At 39.0% G+C, this 23,661-nt stretch overlaps 2 protein-coding genes across 3 annotated transcripts; one reads left to right on the top strand and one right to left on the bottom strand.

The window, feature by feature from the left end:
* The first annotated feature begins 324 nt into the window (after positions 1 to 324).
* LOC109246501 (membrane-spanning 4-domains subfamily A member 4A-like) lies at positions 325 to 6,562 on the top strand. 2 transcript variants are annotated; one of them, XM_019414503.2, is made up of 7 exons: positions 325 to 561; positions 3,451 to 3,589; positions 4,192 to 4,326; positions 4,536 to 4,592; positions 4,978 to 5,094; positions 5,873 to 5,974; positions 6,355 to 6,562. In XM_019414503.2, the coding sequence occupies exons 1-7, from the start codon at positions 491 to 493 to the stop codon at positions 6,439 to 6,441; spliced, it is 708 nt and encodes a 235-aa protein (XP_019270048.2). In that variant the 5' UTR covers positions 325 to 490; the 3' UTR covers positions 6,442 to 6,562. The 2 variants fall into 2 exon arrangements, with proteins under 2 accessions (XP_019270048.2, XP_019270049.2); XM_019414504.2 differs by lacking the exon at positions 4,978 to 5,094.
* Positions 6,563 to 10,142: 3,580 nt separating this feature from the next.
* On the bottom strand, positions 10,143 to 22,551 carry LOC109246502 (membrane-spanning 4-domains subfamily A member 3-like). Its single transcript, XM_019414506.2, has 7 exons — positions 22,474 to 22,551; positions 19,638 to 19,794; positions 19,001 to 19,132; positions 17,939 to 17,995; positions 17,152 to 17,295; positions 15,679 to 15,780; positions 10,143 to 11,115 (listed from the first exon to the last, which is right to left on the bottom strand). The coding sequence occupies exons 2-7, from the start codon at positions 19,791 to 19,793 to the stop codon at positions 10,975 to 10,977; spliced, it is 732 nt and encodes a 243-aa protein (XP_019270051.2). The 5' UTR covers position 19,794; positions 22,474 to 22,551; the 3' UTR covers positions 10,143 to 10,974.
* Positions 22,552 to 23,661: the final 1,110 nt, after the last annotated feature.

Genomic DNA, 23,661 nt, shown 5'->3' with positions numbered 1-23,661 from the left:
AATCATAATCATGATCATAATCATAATCATAATCAATAAAGGTAGAGGGGGAAGAGTTTTCCAGTGTAGCCAAGAGAAAAGGGCTATCAAAAGGGTTGGTTGGTACCTATGATTAGTATACTCAATTGTAGCGGTTAGTGATTTTTGTCCTGATGTTTGTTAGCAAAATGTTAATTTGCACAAATTCAAGTTTATTCTTAGCTGCTATTTGGCCCTTGGATAAAAGTCAGAATCACGTGTTCTCCTGTGACTGAGGTTTTGCTATGAAAAGCCTTAAATACGGTACTTAAGAAAACAGCCTGGGAGTGCCATCAAGATCTAAAAGCAAGTTCTGTTGTTAGTTTGTCCGTGGCTTCACTATCTCATGCAAGCACAGTTTATTCACTGTGGTGGGCTGGGTAGGATGACCCACAGGAAATAACGGTGACTACACAGAGTCGAAGATGATTGCCCAATTACTCTTCGGATCAGATCAGACTCCTCAGTGGAAATGGTGTTACGGAATGATGGCCCGGAGGAGCTCGCACCTCCCACTTCGTGCAGTTCTAGAGGGATGCAAAGGTAGGAAGAGCCCATCTTCTGTTCTCAGCTTCTAGGAAGAGTTCTGGGTTGAGCTGTTGGCAGGTGATATGTAGGAATGTGGGTCAAAAGTATCTAGCACAGGATGAGGTGTGAATGAACTTTGGGACAAGTTAGCCTGCTCTTGACCTGGCTTTAGAAGGCTAGGCTCTCATCTATATGGGAGTGAATGTTCAGGCTGCAGAATTTTGCCCCCTTCAACATCTTCTTCAAAGGGAAAACATCAACTAACTTCCAGAATAAATGGAATCTGAGCCAGATAAATTGAAGGAAGGGAAAAGGAAGAAGTGGCTGACTGAAGGTATCAGACAGAGCCCTCCTTTCCTAGTAAATGGCTCTGTTGTGTATATTCATGTGCAGAAGGTAGTTCAACACATCCTGGCTTCTCCCTGACCTGATTTGAGAGGGAAACTCTGAAAGTTGATCATCTAAGGAAACTTTTGTGGTCCATTCTTTATTCTCTGTCTTGTGATAGAAAGATTACTCTTTCTGAGGTCATGATCTCACAGTTCGTGAGTTCAAGCCCCACATTGGGCTCTGCATTGATGGTGCTTAGCCTGCTTGGGATTCTGTCTCTCTTTCTCTCTGTCCCTCCTCCGCTTGTGCTCTCCCTCTTTCTCAAAATAAATAAATAACTTAAAAAAATTTAAAAAGCTATTATTCTTTTTTGAGACACATAAGATCATATAATAGCCTGTTGTGATATTGCCTCGTATTTATGAGCCTTAATCACACACAAAAACGATCTGGGAGCTGATGTCATCTAAGGTCCCAAGTTTAAGTTTTGTCTTCAGGATGTTTTGCTTAGACCTGGATCCTGATCCCTGAACAGAGAGCTGTCAAAGCTCTGTCAGTGATCTTTTTTCTCAACAGAGGTAGTGAAGTTACTGCTCAAGTCTATTTATAATTATCTCTGTTCCTGTGGGAGACTATTCAGGAATGACCAATCTTTTTTTCTTTAAGGCTAAAGAATGAGAAAGAAACTGGGAAATATAAAGAAACCACACTGGTTTCCGGGAAATATAAAGAAACCACACTGGTGCATAACAAACACCCTCCTGAAACTTAATGGCTTAAAGCAATAAACGTGTATATTGCTGAAAAGTCTGCACATGGGTGTGCATGGTTCTTCTGAAATCCTCTGGGATCACTCATAAGAATGAAGGTCAATAATTGCCATCTGATTGAGGATGACTTCAGCCAACATGAATGTTAGGACATCTTGCATTTTCAGTGTCTTGTATCCTCAAGCAAGGTGACTCAGCTATGTTTTCTTAGCCATGGCATGAGTTCAAGAGCCTGTGCTTTTAAAACATTTGCTGATATCTCACTGGCCAAAGTGAGTCACATGGCTGAAATCAGAATTAAGGGGAGAAGGAAATACATTTATTTGATAGTAGCTATATTTATATGACAGTAAAGTCATGTGGCACTTGTAGGAATGCAGAGAAGGGTAAAGAATAAGGGCTATCGCTGCAACAAATCTATTTGCAAGGGGAGTATAAGACAATTAAAAGGACCTCTGAGCGGCGCCTGGGTGGCTCAGTCGGTTGAGCGTCCGACTTCGGCTCAGGTCATGATCTCACAGTCTGTGAGTTTGAGCCCCGCGTTGGGCTCTGTGCTGACAGCTCAGAGCCTGGAGCCTGCTTTGGATTCTGTGTCTCCCTCTCTCTCTGCCCCTCCCCTGCTCATGTTCTGTCTCTGTCTCAAAAATCAATAATAACATTACAGAAACATTAAAAAAAAAAAAGGACCTCCGAAAACCATGTTGACTCAGCTCTGGCTCATCAGAGCTTTTTGTTGATCAGCACTATGCTTGTGGTATAGGGGAACATTAGCAAAGGCCAGTGTGCTAGGGAAATTGAATTCTCATTTGCTTCAAACACAGAAATGCTGACTGACATTGAAGAAGTGATATAATCCCTTAAAACTAAGTTTTCTTACATGGAAAGTGAAGGTTCTCATTTTACGTAGTTTCTATTCACACGCACTTATAAATTCATGATATAAATTAAATACTTATTTTCTTTTACTGTATCGTAGGCTTCCAACGGACAGGAATTGTGTGTGTTTTATTCGTCGCTATGATCCTAAGCAACAAAACCTGTAACAGGGTCTGGCACATTTCATTGATAGACATTTCATCAATATTTGCTGACTGAATGAATGGATAGTATGCTTGTGAACAAAAAGCATAACACATATCCCTTTCAGGACTCTCTATAACAATTGATTCACTTTCCATCAGTCATTTTTTTTTCTCGAGGATATAAATTTAAGCATCCTGCATGAATGTTTACATTAAAATTTAATAATAATACATGAAAAATAATGACGCTGTTAATTATTTAGAATATACCAGTTCTGGGGCACCTGGGTGGCTCAGCTGGTTAAGCGTTGACTTCAGCTCATGTCATGATCTCGCGGTTCATGAGTTCAAGTCTTGCAACGGGCTCTGTGCTGACAGCTCAGGGCCTGGAGCCTGCTTTGGATTCTGTGTCTTCCTCTCTGTGCCCCTCCCCTGCTCGCGCTCTGTCTCTCTCTGTCTCTCAAAAATAAATAAATACTAGAATATACCAATTCTAATTGTATATGTACGAATCTTTTGAAATCATATGGATGTATGGCAAACAACAGGAGGTGGTTACCCCACGCACACCGTTTTTATAGTTTCCTAGCCTAGGGCACGGAGATGGTAAAAAAAGACTTGCCCAAGTTTACACAGTGTGTGAGTGAAATTATAACTTAATTTAACTTACCGTCACACCAAACTTGCCTTATGATACCATTTTTCCAAAGGCTGTTCTTCATACCTAGAATAAAGGGGTTGGAGAGTGGATCTGTTCTCTGTAAAATATTTACATTTTACAGCACTAAAGACTATGTTGATACACCCAAAGGAACAACTGGAGGGTTTGGCCCAAATCCTCTCCAGAAAGACAACATCATCCAAGTACACGAGACAGACAACCTGAAGATCTTCTTGAAGGGGGAGCCCCAAATACTGGGGGTGAGTGAGCTTGACCTCCAAGCGTCGCATTTGGGGAAATAGCCATTTCCAGAGAGGAGAACAGTTGTCCCTTGTGGCTCCTGAGGTGTGATTAGCTGTGTCATAAACTGACCTTCCTAGTGGCAGGAAATAGATTTTTTCAAAACTAGAGATCCGGAATCTGAAAGGAAAATGTGTTTCCCTAGTGAGGGGGGTGGGGAAGAAGGTTACCATAAGACCTTTAGTTTTTTTTAAAATTATTATTATGTTTATTTATTTTTGAGAGAGAGACAGACAGACAGACAGACTGTGAGTGGCAGATAGAGAGGGAAACACAGAACCCGAAGCAGGCTCCAGGCTCTGAGCTGTCAGAACTCACTCACAGTGAGATCATGACCTGAGCTGAAGTTGTATGCTTAACTGACTGAGCCACCCAGGCACCGCACCATAAAACCTTTCTAAACAGTCTTGAACTTGAGAAAACGCCATGGATTCCTAAGGATTTCATTCCGGGAACCCTTTCAAAACCAGGGGATGGGAGTTCTGTGTAGAGACCACAAAATCGTCTTCCTAGAAGCCCGCATGCTTCATACTCTGAGCGTATCTTCTTTTTCACTCCCCAGGTGACTCAGATCCTGATTGGTCTGATGAAAGTGTGCCTGTTTGTTATAGGTCTGTGTTTTTATTCTTCTGACTTTCCCTACTGGTGTTATCCTCTTACCATGGTCTCAGGATATCCTGTATGGGGATCCTTATTTGTGAGTATGTTGGAATATCTCAGCTTCCTCCGCGGTAGAATTCACAAACATTCCTTCCAGCCTTCCCTCTTACAAACCAATGATGTGACCTGGGATTTTACTTCTTCGAGCAAAGTATGTGGCCTAAAGACTGGGGTTCTGATGACCTCCAGGGTAGGGGGAAGGACAGGTGTGGGCTCACCAGGCTGAGCGGTTTCTTCCATTTTCAGTTCTTCTTATCTGGAGCTGTGTCTATTGCAGCTGGAAGAAAAATGACATTGAACCTGGTAAGTATGTCCCTGGGCCCAGAAGCAACAAGTAAAATCAGAAGTGCTGTATCTCAAGGCAGAAGAAATGCTCTCTGATTCTCTGAATCATCTGGGCTCTATGGGGGTCATGGCAAATTCTTCCATAAGGAAACTGGGGTTTGACTTACCTTTTTGTTTTTGTTTTTGTTTTTTGCCCCTACTGTCTGAAACTCCATCCTTGGGATTAATCTGTGAATATAGAATCCAATGCTTCAGCAGTATTCTCTTTTCTCCCTCAGACTTAGGAAAATTATTTGAGAATGTGTCTTCAACCCCTTCCAAATGAATGAATGTTTTTGTGTTCTCCGAAGGGAGGAAGGAGAAGAAACAGAGGTTGTAGGGGACACTGATCATTCTCTTCCAGATCAAAGGCAGCCTGGGAGTGAACTTGCTCAGTGCTGTTGCAGGAGTGATAGGGATAATCGTGTTAATAATAGAACTGACTGTCCTATTTGCACCGGAGAAAAAGTGTCTTATTCTTGTAAGTGTTTCTGAGCTGCTTTTATTTTCTGCAATTATATTTATATTATCTAAATGCATACTAGTGTGAGATGACTGTCTCCCAGTTAATCCTGGCTTATCACCATAAGTAAGATCTGGGACTTTGAGCTCACGGGGAGAATTTTCAGCCCCTTGCTGCTAGGACCTACCAGGACAGTTACCTTTTTTTCTCTCATTCTTCTCTGAATGCAGTTATGTTAGAGAATTGATCATTAGGCTCTTTCTTTAGTCTCCAGGGTCAAGTTACGATGGGGGTGGACCGCTGGGCTGGCTCAGCAGGCTTTGTGTCATTTGTGGGTGGGTTGAGGAGAGTCAGGACACCAGGCCAAGATGCTCAGAGCCCCTGGGGGTGTGTATATGTACAAGGAAAGGGCAATGATATCGTTTTCACAGACCCGGAGGTTCTCTGCTCTTTAGATGAGAAAAAGGTATAAATTCATACAGGGATGAAAATAACCTGAAGTGGACAACACAGAGAATCTCTAAGCCCAGAAAACTATGCAGACACATGTGATTTCATCTGAATTTCCTTGCACTTAATGAAGTTCCAGAATAGAACTCCCCTCCGCTATTTTAGCATTTGCTTTTCAATTTTTCTTTTTTGGTTTGTTATGAGAGGGAATTTACCTGTTTCCGTAGGGGAGAAGGAGTCAGATTGGAATCAGAGGATCCAGGGCCAGGGGAAGTATCCATCTGTTATTAATATTCCTTTCCTTTTCCTCTTCTCTCTCCTCATGGAATCTGCTCCTCCTTTCTAGAGGACGTTTGAGATTGTGATATTAGTCCTCTCCCTGCTGGAAGTCAGCATCGCTATCTCTCTCTCTGTATTTGGGTGCAAGGTGACCTGCTTTGTCACTCAGGTGAGTGTTGAGGACCTGATGGAGGGTTCAAATTTGTCACGTTTTTGTTTCTCTCACTGTCTCTCTCCTCCTCTCTGGACCAATGAGAAGGGTAAGGAAGCAGAGTGATGGAAAGATAGTTATGTACATGAGTCATCCTTGAAACTGAAGGAGACAGAGGAATACACGGATAGAGCTATGGTGTATGTTTCCAGGAACCTCATAGGTCTTGCGGGATATCAATTTTTATCGAGTGAGGGATGTAAGGCCCTGAAGGAAGGGACATTTAATTTTCAGGTCCTAGAATACACAAAAAAGGTAGGCATCACCAGGATAAATGCGAATCCCTCTAGCTGAAAGACGATGTGAATAATGGTATATATTATTCTCACTATCCACAGGTGGTGATTATCCAGTCAACCAATGACAAGGTGTCTTCAGCAATAGCCCCCCATGAACATACTTATGAGGAGCTGGAGTTTGAATAGAATAATTCCTGCTTTTGAAAATATTATTCATTGTGTATCTCTTTGCCTGCCAGGAAGTGTTCTCATCTGTGCACAGGAGCATAGTTGTTACACAACCAAATAAAGTGCATTTTCTCCTCTATTGCTGCTGATTGTGGTTTTGAGTCCCAATCTCCCACTTCGTCCTATTGCCACTCAAATGACTAGGATGCACAGTGTCATTTCTCATAACTTGTAAAGGCCCTATACCACACATACAGAAAACTGAATAGATCATGGTTGTAACAGCTGCCTAATATTTTTTAAGATCTTAATTTTTGAGTAATCTCTACCCCCAACATGGGGCTCACATTTACAACCTAGGGATCAAGAGTCACATGTTCTACTGACTGAGCCAGCCGGGTGCCCCCAATTTTTAGTTATATAGAAGGTGGACATCCTCGTGTAAGCAGCATCCGAATCCATGAGTAAACACTACCAGTTTCAGACAATGGTGAATTCCCCTTTTCACTCACTAAGATCCCCAGCTTAACTGCTGTCTTGACTTTTACCACCAATATGAGTTGCATCTTTGAATTTCATAAAATGGAGTCTTGTGAAATATATGCACTGGCTATGGCTCCTTTCTTCTAGCATGTTTGTGAACTTCATTCCCGCCATTGCCAGTGGTAATACTATGTTCATACCGCTGCAAGATATTCTATTGTAAGACTTGCAGGACAATCTATTACATATGTAAATATTGATGAATATTTGGGATGCTTCGATTTGGGATGAATCATGCCGTGCGTGCAAAATGTATCCGTATATTTTGGTATGTGCGTGTGTAAAATTCCATCGGGTCTACGTATAGCAGTGGAACTGCTGGGCCGTGTCCAAAGTGCATATGGCATATGCACCTGCCTTCTAGCAATGCCTGAATTCCAGGTATTGTACATCTGTACCCTGATATCATGTGATTTTCATTCTAACCATTTTGATGTCTTTGTATCACATTGCAATAATTTGAATACTATTTCTTTTTACGACAGCTTTAGATTTATTTTAAAAAATTGAGAAAATATTAAGAGTTCCCATACACCCCAAATCAGTTGGCATCTTACCTTAGTATGGGATGAACCAATATTGATACATTATCATTAACTACAGCATTATTATTATTCAGATGTCTTTAGTTTTTAGTTAGTGCCCTTTTCCTCTTTCAAGATCCCCACCCAAGACACGACATTAGACTTAGCTTCCATGTTTTCTTAGCCTCCTCTTGGCTGTGACTATTTCTGAGACTTCCTTTGTTTTTGATGACCTTGATAGTTTTGTGGAATACTGATCAAGTATTTTGCAGAATGTCCCTCACCTGGAGCTTATCTGATATTTTTCTCATGATCAGACTAGTGTTTTGAGGTTTGGGGAGGAAGATGTCAGAAGTACAATATGATCCTTATCACATCCAATCAAGGGTACATATTATCAACATGACTTACGCTGTTGACGTTGGCTTTAATCACCTCACTGAGTACAGTTTTTCAGTTTTTTCCACTCTAAAGTTAGCTTTTCCCCGACTTTTTATACTGTACTCTTCAGAAGGATGTCACTATCCAGCCACCGTGTGCACCCTGGGCTCAAGGAGTCAGGGAGTTAAGATCTATTGCTTTGAGGGTAGAGTAACCTCATAAGTTATTTGATATTCTGCCCTGGGGTTTTGTCAATTTTCTCCCACTTATTTATGCATTCAAGTATTTGTATGAATTTATGAATATTTATACATTCTTGGGGTTTTAATCTAATACCAATTTATCTTATTGCTCAAATTGTTTCTGTTTTGATCACTGGGAGATTGTTCAGTGGCTCCTGTGTCCCTTTGATGGACCCTATCATTGTGTCTCATTTGGGGCACTTGCTTCTTTTTATGACATGACCATGTTCTCAGGTTCATCTTACATCTTTTTTTTTTTAATTTTTTTTAACATTTATTCATTTTTGAGAGACAGAGAGAGAGAGACAGAGCATGAGCAGGGAAGGGGCAGAGAGAGGGAGACACAGAATCTGAAGCAGGCTCCAGGCTCTGAGCTGTCAGCACAGAGCCCAACGCGGGGCTCGAACTCACGAACTGTGAGACCATAACCTGAGCCGAAGTCAGATGCTCAACCGACTGAGCCACCCAGGCGCCCCTCATCTTACATACTTCTTGCCCACGTCTTAGAATCAGCTGTTTCATCACGCAGCCCATTTCTTCTTATTGGAGAACCATACTAGAAATAAAGATCTGGGCTCTAGGCGTGCTTGTTACTATTGGGATGTCATTTCTTTTAGGTTCTCTTAGCTAACAGAGGAAAACATACATCTGTCTACTAATTCATGTGTCTTAGTTGAGCTATTCTAACAAGACACTATATAGTGGGTAACTTAGAAAATATTTATTTCTCACAATTCTGGAGGGTGGACATCTGAGATCCAGATGTCAGCATGCTCAGTTTTCCCCCCTGGCTTCCAGATAGCCATTTTCTCATTGTATCCTCACATAGTAGAGAGCAAAGAGAGGAAGTTCCCTCATGTTGTTTCTTATAAGGTACTAATTCCATCACGACAGATCCACCCTTGCTACCTCATTCCCTCCCAAAGGCCCCATCTCCAAATACCATCATATTGAGGGCTAGAGTTTCAACATATGAATTTGGGAAGGGGAGACACAGACAGTCCACTGCACCATGTTTATACACGTATCTGTAAATATTTCTATCTTTAGCCATCTATTATATGATGTATCACATCTGGCTTTGAAAAAAAAATCACAAGAATTGTCCCCCAAAAGCAAAAGAAACCCCATATTTCTACCTGTTTTAAAAACTTTCCTGTGGCTCACGGACCGTTTCGAAATATGTTGTTTGATTTCCAAAAATTTTGAATTTTCCACCTATCACAATTCTGCTATTGTCTGACAACTGTATGATTTATATTGTTTTAAATTTGTTGAGCTGTGTTGCCTAACACATGAAGCGACCAATATTGGCAAATATTCCACGCACATTGGAGAACAATGTATGTTCTGTTGTTGTTGGATGGAGAGGTCTATAAGTGTCAATTAGGTCAACTTGATTGATACTGCTGCTCAGGTCATCTATATCCTTTCTGCTTCTCTACCTGGGTGATGTATCAGCTGTCAAAGAGGGGTTGAGGTCTCCAAATATAATAGGATATTTGTCGATTTCTCCTTTTAGTTTTATCAGCCCTTTTCCTCATATATTTTGGACTAGCTACAAGTGGACATTGAACGCTTGTAACATGGATAGTGACGCTAAGAAAATAGGCTTTGAATCTTTTTTTCATTTTAAAGAACTTAAATTTTAATTGCCATACATGTGTAGTAGCTATGATACTGTATAGAACAGGAATGGAATTGTTGGATCTCATGGACACATTATTAATTTTACTAGACTTTGAAACATTCTGGTTGTATATTCTAGGGGAATGGGTAACACTTTGATTAATTGTCAGTGAGCCAACGAAGCACCCCAAGCTTTTATATATAAGCTTACATATGTAAAATATCATCACAAAAGCCTAATGTACTCTGAATGATGCAATATAATTAATTAACCTAACACTAGACCAATGAAATAGTATAATCTATAGTATTTTGTATGATTAAAAGTATTTTTTGCGTATATTTACTCTTTTCCTTGATGTATATCCCAATCAGAACTGAGTAAGCACAAGTGAGGCCATTTGAAAGATAAGGAAACTGATGTTTAGTCAGGAAAGAAACACATCCAAAGTCACAGAGTGTAAAAATGATGGACCAAAGACTTCATGCAAAATGTTCACGACTGGTCCAGGAAAGTCTCCATTGACTTCACTGTGCTTCATCAAAGAAAGGTTAAACTTCAGAGCTTTAAGAAAGGAATGGAGCTTTATGTTCATACATTTGAGAGTTGGAGGAATTGAGATTTTTTTCTAACATGTAGTAATGAATGAATAAGGAAAATGAATTGTGATCTCAGAAAATAGATCCTGGCTGATGAAGAACACTGGGGTGGAGATAATATTATTCACTGATATTTTCTGTCCCTCTACATTTCCTGTCTCCCACACAGCACTGGGAAGGTCACCATTTAATGAGCTGTGGCCAGAATGACACATGCTTCTCGACCACAGTATCTCATTGCCAGAGGTCCAACTTCTAACTTTTTTTTTCCCTACCTCGGCAAAATAAAAAAACCTTTTTGAGATATTATTCTATTTTGTAGAACCCATATCAGTGTGGGTCTAAACAGCCAACTAACAATGAACATGTAAAGTATGCAGTAAATGAACTTCTGATGTGTTAAGCCACCAATATTTCAAAGTTAAGTTTTGTTACAGAGCATACACCTAGCCTGTGATAACATCCAACCAAAAGAATAGTGACAACCAAATTCTTGATGCTATAGATGCTAGTTGCTGTCTTTATGACTTTGAACCACACAGTTGTATTCTCACACGTGTATATTTATGCCTCAGTGGTCACAGTATGATCTTCCTGCTATCACTGTGGATCCAAAATACAGAAGTATAGCTTCATATTTGTTTACTAGTATCTGTGGGATAACATGAAGGTGTTTCTTCTTTACATTCAAGTTCTTGATAGATTGAAGTTTGAGGCAACAAGTCTTGATAAGGACTTTCAGAAGGTGATTTCCAGCAAAAAAATACAGAAATCTGTAAAGAAGTCAAAGAATAATCCATAAAATAATCTGTAAAGTCTGTAAAATAAGCCATAAAGAATAATATAATCTAAGTCCTCAATGATTTGTCTCCAAATATATGCTCTCTTACTCTAAAGATTAATTGTGTGGATTTGGGGCCAGAGGAACTTAATGGTTGCTCTCCAAAAAAGGTAGAGGGTGAGTTCAGTTTCAATCATGACTAAAACTACCCAATGATTCAACAAATGGTGTTGGGAAAACTGGACATCAACATGCAGAAGAATGAACCTGGACCACTTTCTTACACCACACACAAAAATAAATTCAAAATGGATAAAAGACCTAAATATGAGGCATGAAACCATAAAAATCCTGGAGGAGAACACAGGCAGTAACCTCTTTGACATCGTCTGTAGCAATTTGTTTCTAAATATTTCTCCTGAGGCAAGAGAAACAAAAGCAAAAATAAACTATTGGGACTTTACTAAAATAAAAAGCTTCTGAGTGAAGGAAACAATCAACAAAACTAAAAAGCAATCTATGGAATGGGAGAAGATATTTGCAAACGACATACCTGATAAAGAGTTAGTATCCAAAATCTATAAAGAATTTATCAAACTCAACACTCGAAAAATAAATAATCTAATTAAAAAATGGGAAGAAGTCTTGAATAGGCATTTTTCCAAAGAAGGTATCCAGATGGCCAACAGACACATGAAAAGATGCTCAACATCACTGATCATCAGGGAAATGCAAATCAAAACTACAATGAGATATCACCTTACCCCAGTCAGAATGGCTAAAATCAACAACACAAGAAACAACAGGTGTTGATGAGGATGGGGAGAAAGAGGAACCCTCCTGCACTGTTGGTGGAAATGCAAACTGGTGCAGTAACTCTGCAAAACAGTGTGGAGTTTCCTCAAAAAGTTAAAAATAGAACCACCTTACAATCCAGCAGTTGCACTAGTAGGTATTTACTCACAGGATACAAAAATACGAATTCAAAGGGACACATGCATTCCAATGTTTATAACAGCACTATCTGCAATAGCTAAATTGTGGAAACAGCTCAAGTGTCCACCCACTGATGAATGGATAAAGGAGGTATGGTATATATACACAATGGAATATTACTCAGCCTTTAAAAAATGGAATCTTGCCATTTGCAAAAACGTGGGTGGAGCTGGAGAGTATTTTGCTAAGTGAAATAAGTTAGTCTGAGAAAGACAAATACCATATGATTTCACTCACATGTGGAATTTAAGAAACAAAACAAATGAGCAAGGGAAAAAGAGAGAGAGGCAAACCAAGGAACAGACTCTTAACTATAGAGAACAAACTGAGGGTTACTAGAGGGAAGGTCGAAGGAGGATGGGTGGAATAGTTGATGGGGATTAAGGAATGTACTTGTCATGATGATCACTGAGTGTTGTATGTTACCAATGAATCACTGTATATTTTAACCTGAAGCTGATATTACACTGTATGTTAATGAACTATAATTTAATGAAACTTGAAAAAAAAAAAACCTACCCAATGGTTAATTTTTTTCAGATATTAAGCCAGGTGAGTATCAATCTACTTGGGTTACTAGTATTTAGTTTTGAGGAAGATAAAGGAAACTATAAACATATCCATTAAAAGCATTCTTGAACAACAGAAATAGGGAGAGATAGTAGGGCCTTCTTTAATCATTTTGGTATAAAGAATGCCAACCCAGCTAATATTGGGACATTACATGTGATGCATTGCTGATGGGCTGGAAAATAATGAGTTGCTAATAGAACATAAGTTTTTGAGTGTCTGAACATGTTTTGTGTGATTACGCATAGAAAATTTTAAGTATTTTTGTATTTTGTATTTGTGATTTGATGTCTGTCTCTTATAATGAACGATTATTTGATGAGAGAAAATAATATAAGGTTTTATAAATAAAGGATGGTTATTGTGTTTTCATAATTTTTAAATAATGCTTAACCCATAGAGCTGTTGCTGACATTTCCCTTCTTCTCTTAACAATATAACCTGTTTCTAAACTGGAAAATGGAGATAAAATTGGGACTATATTTCCTAGGCTCTCTTGCGGCTAAGTATGGGAAAATATTTAAGTACTAGCCGACAAAACGTGAGAATAAGTAGTAAATCTCACTCTGGAGTTACACACTTAAGAAGAAGGGTATGTATTCTCATTTCCCTTTTCCTTTCTGCTGATTGGGATGTGGATGTCATAGCAGGAGGTCCTTCGTGGATCCAGAGGTGAAAGCCACATTTTGACAATAAAGAATCTACCTTTCCATCCCTGTTTTTGGTGCAACTATGTTGTCATAGAAGGCAAAAAACCTGACTTACAGTAGCCAGAGAATATTTGACATATAAAAGCCATGTATACCAGTAGAGAGTAGATGCAAATACTGAGAAATATCTAAGAATACCTAAAAAGAGCATACTCTCCAATGTCTACTCTAGCGAGGGCCATGAAAATTAGCATACAAAGAGCCAGAGAGGAAAATGGATAAGTTAATACCTCCCCGAGAAGGGAACTATGACATAACTTAAGTATTTTATGCCTTTTGGGGGGCAGGGTGTCTCCATAATTCCTGCCTTAGAACATATTGTAATTGCCATAGATCAGTGATTTCACATTTCTCTTTTTATCTCCAGGTTGTAGTTTTATCATTGTCTTTGGTCAAGTCCACATTTATATAATGTAAGTAGAAATAGGGCAAATAATTTGTCTTTCAGCCCTCACTGCAATGAACTACTTCTGTTTTTGTTGTAGAGAACGACAAAGATACAGTAACTCCAGAGCAACAAATGGTTTGGATTATTGTCCTTCGTGAGCTGGTGAGTTGTATTTTAGGTGTGGGGAAGAAGGTAGATGTGTCTATTTGGTGCCTATAGAGAAGAATGTGATTGAGAATGTTCCTCATCTTCCTTTAAGAATAGAAATTCTGGGGGCGCCTGGGTGGCTCAGTCGGTTAAGGGGCCGACTTCGGCTCAGGTCACGATCTCGTGGTCCGTGAGTTCGAGCCCCGCGTCGGGCTCTGTGCTGACAGCTCAGAGCCTGGAGCCTGTTTCGGATTCTGTGTCTCCCTCTCTCTGACCCTCCCCCGCTCATGCTCTCTCTCTGTCAAAAATGAATAAACATGAAAAAAATTTAAAAAAAAAAGAATAGAAATTCTGTATATTTGAGCTAGATTTGAGCCTAATGGAACTCTGTGGCCTCCTTTACAGCTCAGTGTGGTCATGCAACACATGTTGTCCAGTGTAATGTGAGAGAAGATCCGCATTTTCCTTCAGACCCATGGCCTTACAAGAATAAATATGTCTTCCCCTTCTCTGTGTCTTTTCTCATTGGGTGCTGCACAAGTATTCTGTGGTGGGAAGAATATTATGGTGTCATTTCCGTGATTGTGTTATATCATGTGGCAGAAAAACAAAACAAAACAAAACGTTATCTGGATGAGCCTAATCTAAGTATAGGAGTCCTTTCAAGGCAGAGTGTTCTCTGGATGGTAGAAAAGGAAGTCAGAGTGATTCAAAGCACGAGAACTGTTTGACAAAGAGGAAGCTCTCTGTTACTGAAATGGAGGGAACCTCTTGAACAGATCCAAGAGCAGCTTCTAGGAGCTGAGGATGAATGACTCCTGGCCAACAATCCCAGTTCCATAATACAGGCCACTGGATTCTGCCAACAACAGCAGAGAACTATCAGACCATCCCCAGACTTTCCGGGAGTCCAGGCATCCAGTACATGGACTTCAGCCTTATGAGATGACTGGATTCTGAGTAAAGAATCCACTCAGGTCCACCGGGACTTCTGATCTACCTTTGCCGTGCCCGTGGGTCCATCCCATCCATGGCCTTCCTTTCCTGACTGCCTGCCCTGAGGAATTCAGACTTGCTTACCAGCCCTTAGACTCGTGTAATCCAATTGCTTGTGATAATGTTATACGCTTGAAATGAGGGGGATTTCAATACCAGAAACCTTTCCATTTTCTGTCTGAATTAACCCTAACTGACACACAGTTGTGGCAATAATTTCAACGGACAAAAAAGAACCAGGTAATGAGGTTGAGAAAAGTATGCTGCTAGCTCTGTTACCTACGTCTGTTACCTGTAATAATAAAACATAAAATTCTAACTATATCTGTGTTTCCAGTCAGCTGTATTGTCAACTTTATATACCTGCAATAATATATTTCATCTCTTTCAGGCTTTTAAATTAGTTATACCTTGATTTTATTGTTTTTGGATGATATATACGTTGCATATTCATCACACTAAAGAGTGTACTTCATATAGTAAATTAATAGATGGATGGATGGATGGATGGACAGATGTTTGAAGTCATGGATAGATACCCATGGGTGAGAGTTTCCGTACGGAAAAGAGAATTGCACACTGTGTATTCCAAGTGTGCTCAACACACAGCTAGTAGCTTCCAGGTTGTCCACAGAATCACTTCTAGTTTATGCTTTTGTTCATTTTACCAACGGTGAAAAGAGTCATCGACCACATTGTTTAACGAAACAGTTGAAATCATCCTCTTTCTTCTAAGAATTGTACATACCCAGTGAATATTCCTGTCATCCACATTATAGACGAGCATGGAGAGAGGGAGTGAAATTAAAATTTGCAGACAAGTTAGGATCATTAGGACAATCACAAGTCCCTGTTAAAAGAAAATAAAATGTCATGCATTACCTTCCACTTTGATGATAGTTTAGAAAGTTTTATGTCAGAGCCCCACATCAGGCCGTCAAAAGGGGACACATCACATTATACAAAATGGTGCAATGAAGTTGGGTCTGAACCCAGAAATCTATGTGCTGTTACAGAAAAGCAAGAGTTAGAGATGATATTAAACATTCTTGAACATACTAATACAAGATGGGAAGTAAAACTTGATGACATTACAGAATTCACAATAACTACTCTACTTTTGATTTTTATTAAAATCATTATTATTATTATTATTATTATTGGTGGTAGGGTAGGTTATTAGTAATATTACTATTGAAGTTATTGTTACTCAGTCATGGAGATCAGAAATGTTGCCAAGGCTTGCAAAGCTGACTTTTCTCAATAAACAGGGCAGAAATGGTAAGGGTTCAGATCTCCCCAGTGAAATACTAAAATTTCCCAGTTTTCCACTGGACTCAATTCTAATTAAAACCAGAATGTCTCCGGGGTGCCTGGGTGGCTCAGTTGGTTAGGTGACTGACTTTGGCTCAGGTCATGATCTCACAGTTTGTGAGTTCGAGCCCTGCGTTGCGCTCTGTGCTGACAGCTCAGAGCCTGGAGCCTATTTCGGATTCTGTGTCTCCCTGTCTCTCTACCCCTCCCCTGCTCATGCTTTGTGTCTCTCTGTCTCTCAATAAGAAATAAACATTAAAAAATTAAAAAAAAAAAAACCCAGAATGTCTCCTAAACTCGGAACACGCTTTAGGGTAAAAATTAAATAACAGTTGTGAAAATTTTTGTCATTGTCCTCATAAGTAAAATGTGTCTTCCCACACTCCAGTGTTCCTGGTTTCTTTTACTGGTTTCTTCCTGATTTCTTTCTCCTCTATTTCAGACCATTCGTCTGCATTTCTTTCACATGGCTTTATTGCAAAAAAAAAAAAAAAAAAAAGGGATTACACTCAAATAGTGGCAAGTCAGAATAAACATTCATTCTCCAGGTAGTTTTGGGTAATAACTTATTTTTAAAATCCTAGCAGTAATGAATATTATAATAGAAAATAATTTTAAAAAATAAAGGATAAAGTAAAAATTTCCCCAATCTTTGACTCAGATTTTAATATCATTCTAGTTTTTCCAGAAAAAATAAAATTTAGACCACAGAATTGGGGCTCTCTGCCATTGAAAAGAAATAGTTTTTTTCTCTTTCTAATTGTTGCACCTGTAGAGAGGCATTTGGAAGGACTCTGGAAGCAAGAATTTTTGTCATGTTCTTGAAATATACCAATGATCAGGTTTCATCTTCATCATGCTCAGATAAGCGTTCAGTCTTCTCCAAATTCAGGGGGATAATACTTACAATTGCAATTGATTTGATGCCCAAACAGAGAGTTTCCTCCTTGCAATCATAGCAGAAATTTTTTGTTAAATTATATGACAGAATACAGACCCCAACAATCGAGACCAATGTGCTAAGAGTGTTAGCACCTATATTCTTCCTCAGCTGGAAAAAAAAAAAAAAAAAAAAAGACATAACTAGCTTATAAGTTAAGGACCAAGGGTTTCTAGACCCTACATGTTGGGGAGAGAATTCTGATTTCATTGACTTATCCATGAGATCTACAGGCATTCATCATCCTTATAGTGCCAATTTGGTTCAATGATAAATCACAATTGCGAGAAGAAGAGTTAGAGAAGATCGATCTTTCATGAACACATACCATGGATAGGATAAAAATATTACGTGCGTTTTTGTCAGCATCTCTTGTTTTCTCCTCCTATTAGCTCCTCCCTCCACCAAAGATAAAAATCTGCCTTGCTCAAGCCTAAGCCATGTTTTTCTCTTTATTAAACGTCGCCCCACCCCATTACCATAACGAGGCTTGAATAGCTACATAAATCTTTACTCACTCTTCTTATGGTGACGAGATATGGGGATCAGAATTCTAAAATCCAGGGAGATCCAGCCTGTCTGTGTCTAGACATAGGATGGTCACGTGATTCATTGGGCCAAAGGGACAGTTACACGATGAAATGTACTACAAAATAATGAATCCCCAGGGTGACTGGGCTTCACGTGGGAAACTCAGAGTGTTATAAGTGCTCATTTTCTCCCTGAATGACGAAGGGGAAGGTTGTTAGCTTACCAGTGATTTTGTTTGCTTCTTGGCAGACACAACAGTCAGAGATCCAGACACGATAAACTGTTTAGAAGATAAGAAAGGTATCTACAGAGCAGTGGCTTCTTCCAAGTCGCCTTTCCACCCTGTTGCCAGATGCATATCTTTCTTCATACCTAGTACCTCCCCCCTCTACCCCCCACCTGCCAGGGCCATCCCTTCAGAACTCAGAGGAAAGCAGATGATTAAAGTGTGTGCACCACACAATTAAAGTACCACAGTTATAATTTATTCTTCTGACCAGTAAAATTCCCTTAGCTAAATCAGAGAAGGGGACGTAAAAACCACAGGGCAAAACGACTTATTCAATGTGGAGAGAACAAAATAAATAAATATAACCCAAAGACACACTTTGGGGTGCAGAAAAGGGAACATGTGAACTCAAATTACATGGCGCTTTTCTCAATGTGTTTGGCCAAGAAGGGTGATGACTTAAGAAGAGTAACACCTGCTTACCCTTCCCACCCAGCAAATTCTCTAATCCAAATATTATTACATTTCAGAGATGCTTCTCCCATGTGTCAAACCCAGGATTTTCTTCTCAGCAAAATGGCAAGATCGTTACTGAATAGCTTCAGGCTATACAGCAATGAATAGAACTTAAGGGTATTATTATATTAGAATATATATTAAAGTTCAGGTTGGGAGGGGCGCCTGGGTGACTCAGTCAGTTAAGCATCGGGCTTCAGCTCTGGTCATGATCTCACAGTCAAGTCTTCAAGTTGGAGCACCCCCCCCCCCCCCCAACAGGCTCTGTGCTGACAGCTCAGAGCCTGGAGCCTGCTTCAGATTCTGTGTCTCCTTCTCTCTCTGCCCCTCCCCTGCTCACACTTTGTTTCTCTCTCTCTCTCTCTCTCTCAAAAATAAAAAAATGTAAAATAAAGTTCAGGTTGAAAGTTAAATCTTAACTAAGTGTCATTGCAAGTACTCTAGAATTGGCAAGTTGTCACAAAAATTGTGTGTTGAGTTGATGAATGAATGAATAACGGATTAAATAATAATAATTTGAGTTATAAGTGAGATACTCACAGACAATGCCCCCCATAAAGGGAAGCCTGTGTAAATTGAGAAGAAAATAGTTGGGTACATTTCAGAATCAAAAGCAAAATATCCAATTATCCCATAAAAGATGCATTTCACACCAATCATAATCTGAGCCACCTGGGTAAGAGACAAAACAAACCAAATTACCAACCATTCAAATTAACAAAACAAAAACAATGTCTTAAAGACAATGGTGAGCATTTCTCAGGAGAGAGAGAAGCCCTCAGTCCAAACATCACGGTCACCCATTTTCAAGGTTTGAATCCCTTGAATATTATGAAAAGATCTACTAAGAAGAGTCAGTTCCTGGAAAGTCTGCTTTTTCTTTTTTCCCGGAGGTCTGCCCGTGGGGGTCAACCTTGCTCCAATAAGATATAGTCACTATTAGGCTCATCTAAGAGATTAGGACTTCTACGGTCTCCTCTTAATGCATCCCTCCCATCCTCCTACAAATGTGGTCCTTTGCTTTTAATTGAAGTGTCTTTCTTCCACACCACAGAAAGGTCGACAGGGATAATAACCTGATGCCTCTATGTCAGGATAATTAGCCAGAATAACCCTCTACCCTCAGGATATGCCCCAGCTTCTGGTTCAAAATTCTCTATAGTGTTTACTTACTTACCCCCAGAGCTTTTAGATTCCCCTTCAGGAATTTCTGCAGCTTGTCGAGCAAATGTTTCAGGGTACCAGGATTTTCAGTCTTTCCTAATGGGGTACTTTGGTTTGGGTTTGGAGGAATGTCCACAGTCTTCCCATCAGAATCTGAAGTTTTGCTCATTCTGTGATAGATGGCATCAGATATGCACCGTCATATGCCCAATACTGTTAATGCTATTATAATGGAAGTAGATAGTGGGCTTCTTTTATCTGAAGTCTTTATCGTATGAAGGGAAGGCATTGGCCAAGTGATGCTTATGTGTCCATGCTGCTGACTCTGATATCACTGATGTGGTCAGCATGGAGAGACATGACAGAGGTTGAGAAATACCAAATCCTATGTAACTGTAAGATAGCCTCCAAGATTTTTTTTTCTTTTTAACATTGCATGTGGCCACAGACTTGTATAAAGAATCCCCAATGGGAATGGTGATATATCTATTTAGCCTTATCCCTGGTGGAGTAAAAATCACCTGAGATTTAAACGCAAAGAGTTTTGAATGAAAGACATTTCCCTTTAATTGAATTAAATATATCATGTAACTTATCATCCAAGATAATCTTAGGAATGAAAGAGAATAGGAGTGGTATCCATAATTATAGGAGAGACCTGGGGATACACTATGTAAAAGCCACCTTAACTTTGATCACTGTGTGGCAATGAGAGGTGTATTTAGTTGAAACCCTAGGTTTGTCAACATAAAATATAATCATGCTTATGCTTCATAGGTGTGACACTGGAAATGATGTATCCAATTTTTTTAGTATCATCAGAGATGTAACGTTGCATAAATTCTAGTATTATCTTCTCAAGAAGGTAGGGTGTGCTTTGGTACTCATCAAAAACAATGATGGATTTCCATTGTAGAACAAACCCAAGAGGGGTTTCCTTCATAAACTAACTCATTTTGAACCTTTTTTTTTTTTTTTTTTTTTTTTTTTATCAAATATTCGCTTTTTATTTCTGTATCATCATTTACTCTATCAATTTTAGGACTATTTTGTACCATTAAATTAAGTTGGGGAAATAGGGGCAGACTTTGTTCCTTATTACTTTGGTATTTGTGATGCAATCACTCTCCCTATTAGGTTTCAGTTTAGCTTTGCTTACAATTTGTACAATTCCTTCTTATGTTTTCTCCTCTTATTATGCTAATGATATGGGATTAGACCCTTTATATAGCTATTTATGTTTAGATTTCCTGAATCAAAGTGGAAACATAGTTTCTGGCTCTTGAGATCCATGCTCAATGTCTTTAAAAAAAAAACAAAGAGTTAGTGTATATCAGTTCCAACACTCTTTGAGTGTGTAAATTTCTTTGCAGTCTCCATGAAAAGATTAAGATATCATGACATGGAACTCCTATGGGACACTTAAGATTAATCATAAGTATTCGATGTTTCTATTCCCAGTAGTTGCTTTTCATTAAAGAGCTGAAACAGGGAATTTATTTTGTCTGATCACACTGGAAGTGCAAACGAGAGAGATTTTTTTTTCTATTTCTTTGGTGGATGAATCTCGTTCATTAATATTTCATAAATAGAGAGGATCTCATCAATCAGTTGTTCTATGTTTTTAAAATGTGACCCTTATATCTAAAGATGGTGAATAACTTGCCCAAATTCAGACATATTTATAGATGTGGGACCAAAGAGCTATGGGTCTGATAAGTAAAAATCTGCTCTTTAGGCGAAGCCTGCCTCAAACTAACACATCCTTTTTTTAGCCTCCCGAAGCCCACACGTAACAGGTTTGAGTGTTTGAGGGAGCCATTGCTCCCAACGTAACTTTTTTTGGGGGGGGAAACACACTATTGACCCCCCAAAGTATCCCCTATCACGCCTCACTGCAAATGTCACTATGTATTCATCCATTCGCTCAACAAGTATGTATTTTTAGATTAAAAATGCTGACCATAATACCGGGCACATTTTTCTTCACTAATGCCTTTAATGATATTTTATTGCAGCTATGTGATTATCATCTGTAATATTCTATCAAATTGTAAGCCTGTAGTTGAACCTGTTAGTGCTCCTTGAAGCTACCATCCAAACGGTCAGTATTTTGAGTAGGACTTTCACATTTACAGCCGTCCTCTTTCTAACGAATGCTGCCCTCCACCTCTGTTGCCTACTTAGAGAATGACGTTGCAGTATTTCTTGGTTACTCAACAATACAAAAATTAGTCTTGTTTACCACGATGTCCTCACCTTAAGTATTGACTTCAAAGCCCAATGACCCTTTATGTGTTAATATAGCTTCAGACCTACCTAATCCTCCTCGTCGTGTCTCTACCAGCTTAGTTATAAAACTCTCATGATTCTAAAAACATTATTATGAACTTAGCTGACTCACCCATGTCCATTCTTGATGTTCTGAATTTCATTTGCAGATCGTAGACAGAAAAGTTTCTGCGTCCCAATTCTAACCAAATTATTCCCCTGTATCTTACATTGGGTCTTCTAGAAAATAGGGCTGGAGACAAACTTCCTTGGTAAGCTAAGCCTTACTATCTACCCGCTGATGGGTAAAGTTGTTTGCATAATCAGAAAGTCAGAAAGCAGGAATGTAGACAAGATCAGATGTGTCTACGTCACTGAAACTTTCTGCATTATCTTTAAAAATTTCCTAAAATATATGACGTTGAATATCTACCAGTGGAAAGAAAGGAAAAACTGTCTCTGCCTTGAGCCCACATTCTGTTCAGTCTCTGTCAGGTTCCACGGCTTTCCCTCTCAGAACATAGACAAAAGTACTTTCCGGTGCTCTGGATAATGGGGGAAAAAAAAGTTCTACCTACCTAGCGTTGTTCCACCACACAAATGTGGGAGCCTGTCGTCTTCTTAAGCTTATGTGTCTTGTATGTCTATCAAAGACTGTGCCAACATGTAGGGGAGAGAAATCTATGCTCAGATCTCTGTGTTTCCTCATTTGCTATATTTCCACACCTAGAACTCTAGATAAGCAGTTTTGATGTACATCAATAAAATCGATATAAATCATGTTTTTTTGCTCAAAATTAGAAGCATTATCACTGTGGGGTGCCTGGTGGCCCAGTCAATTAAGTGTCTGACTTTGGCTTTGGTCATGATCTCACAGTTCATGGGTTTGAGCCCCATGTCGGGCTCTGTGCTGACAGCTCAGAGCCTGGAGCCTGCTTCAGATTCTGTGTCTCCCTCTCTCTCCTTCCCTCCCCTCCTCGTGTTCTGTCTCTCTCTCAAAAATAAATAAATTTTTTTACAAGCATTAGCACCGTAATCCTCAATACCAATTTATAGGTTTTTTTTGCACTCACTTTCTTCGCATTTCTTTCCATTAATCTGACAAAGACTATATTTTTTCTTTTAACTTACTAAATAAAATTCTTTCCTTTGGAGCAATTTCTAGGAAATTCATATTTTCAACAAAATATTCTTGGTCTTTGTGTTAGCACCTGATTAACTCTAACTTCACTAAAATAAAATAAACATAAACATGAGCAAAAACAAAAAATAATTATATTTCCAATGACACTTAAATTTATATCTAGCTAGCTATATCTATCTATCTATCTATCTATCTACCTATCTATCATCTATTTCAATGGCCAGGCTCAAGTATACCAAGCAAAGTATTAATATATAACTGTATTACAGTAACATTACAGTAAAAATCAATAAAAATTATTAAACTTTCTTCAGCTTGACCAAGGGAAAAAGAGAGAAGACAAAAATTATCAATGTAAGGAATAAAAGAAGGGACATCCCTGCAGAATCCAGAGATATTCAAAGGATAATAAAGAAATACTGTGAATAAATTTAGGAAGTAAATTTGACATCTTGAAGGAAATGGAATAATTACTTGAAAGACACAAATTATGAACATTGACTCAGGAATAGATGATCTCCTTAGTTTAATATCTATTAAACAATTGAGTGTTTAGACAAAAACCATTACAACAACAAAAATAACAAAACCAACTCCATCATATATTGCTAATTCTACCAAA

Source organism: Panthera pardus, unplaced genomic scaffold (assembly GCF_024362965.1).
Source record: "Panthera pardus isolate Hobbes unplaced genomic scaffold, ASM2436296v1 HiC_scaffold_12, whole genome shotgun sequence".
Taxonomy (NCBI): Eukaryota; Metazoa; Chordata; class Mammalia; order Carnivora; family Felidae; genus Panthera; species Panthera pardus.
Note: the sequence above shows the minus strand (reverse complement) of the source record. Positions and strands in the feature narration are given on the sequence as shown.

Excerpts from the sequence above, each read along its gene's own strand:
- LOC109246501 (XM_019414503.2), top strand. The coding sequence starts at position 491 with ATGGTGTTACGGAATGATGGCCCGGAGGAGCTCGCACCTCCCACTTCG. Across the intron at positions 562-3,450 it reads AGTTCTAGAGGGATGCAAAG|CACTAAAGACTATGTTGATA; the intron begins GTAGGAAGAGCC and ends TACATTTTACAG. Across the intron at positions 3,590-4,191 it reads GGGAGCCCCAAATACTGGGG|GTGACTCAGATCCTGATTGG; the intron begins GTGAGTGAGCTT and ends TTCACTCCCCAG.
- LOC109246502 (XM_019414506.2), bottom strand. The coding sequence starts at position 19,793 with ATGAGCAAAACTTCAGATTCTGATGGGAAGACTGTGGACATTCCTCCA. Across the intron at positions 19,133-19,637 it reads GGAATCTAAAAGCTCTGGGG|GTGGCTCAGATTATGATTGG; the intron begins GTAAGTAAGTAA and ends TCTCTTACCCAG. Across the intron at positions 17,296-17,938 it reads AGAAGCAAACAAAATCACTG|CTGAGGAAGAATATAGGTGC; the intron begins GTAAGCTAACAA and ends TTTTTTTTCCAG.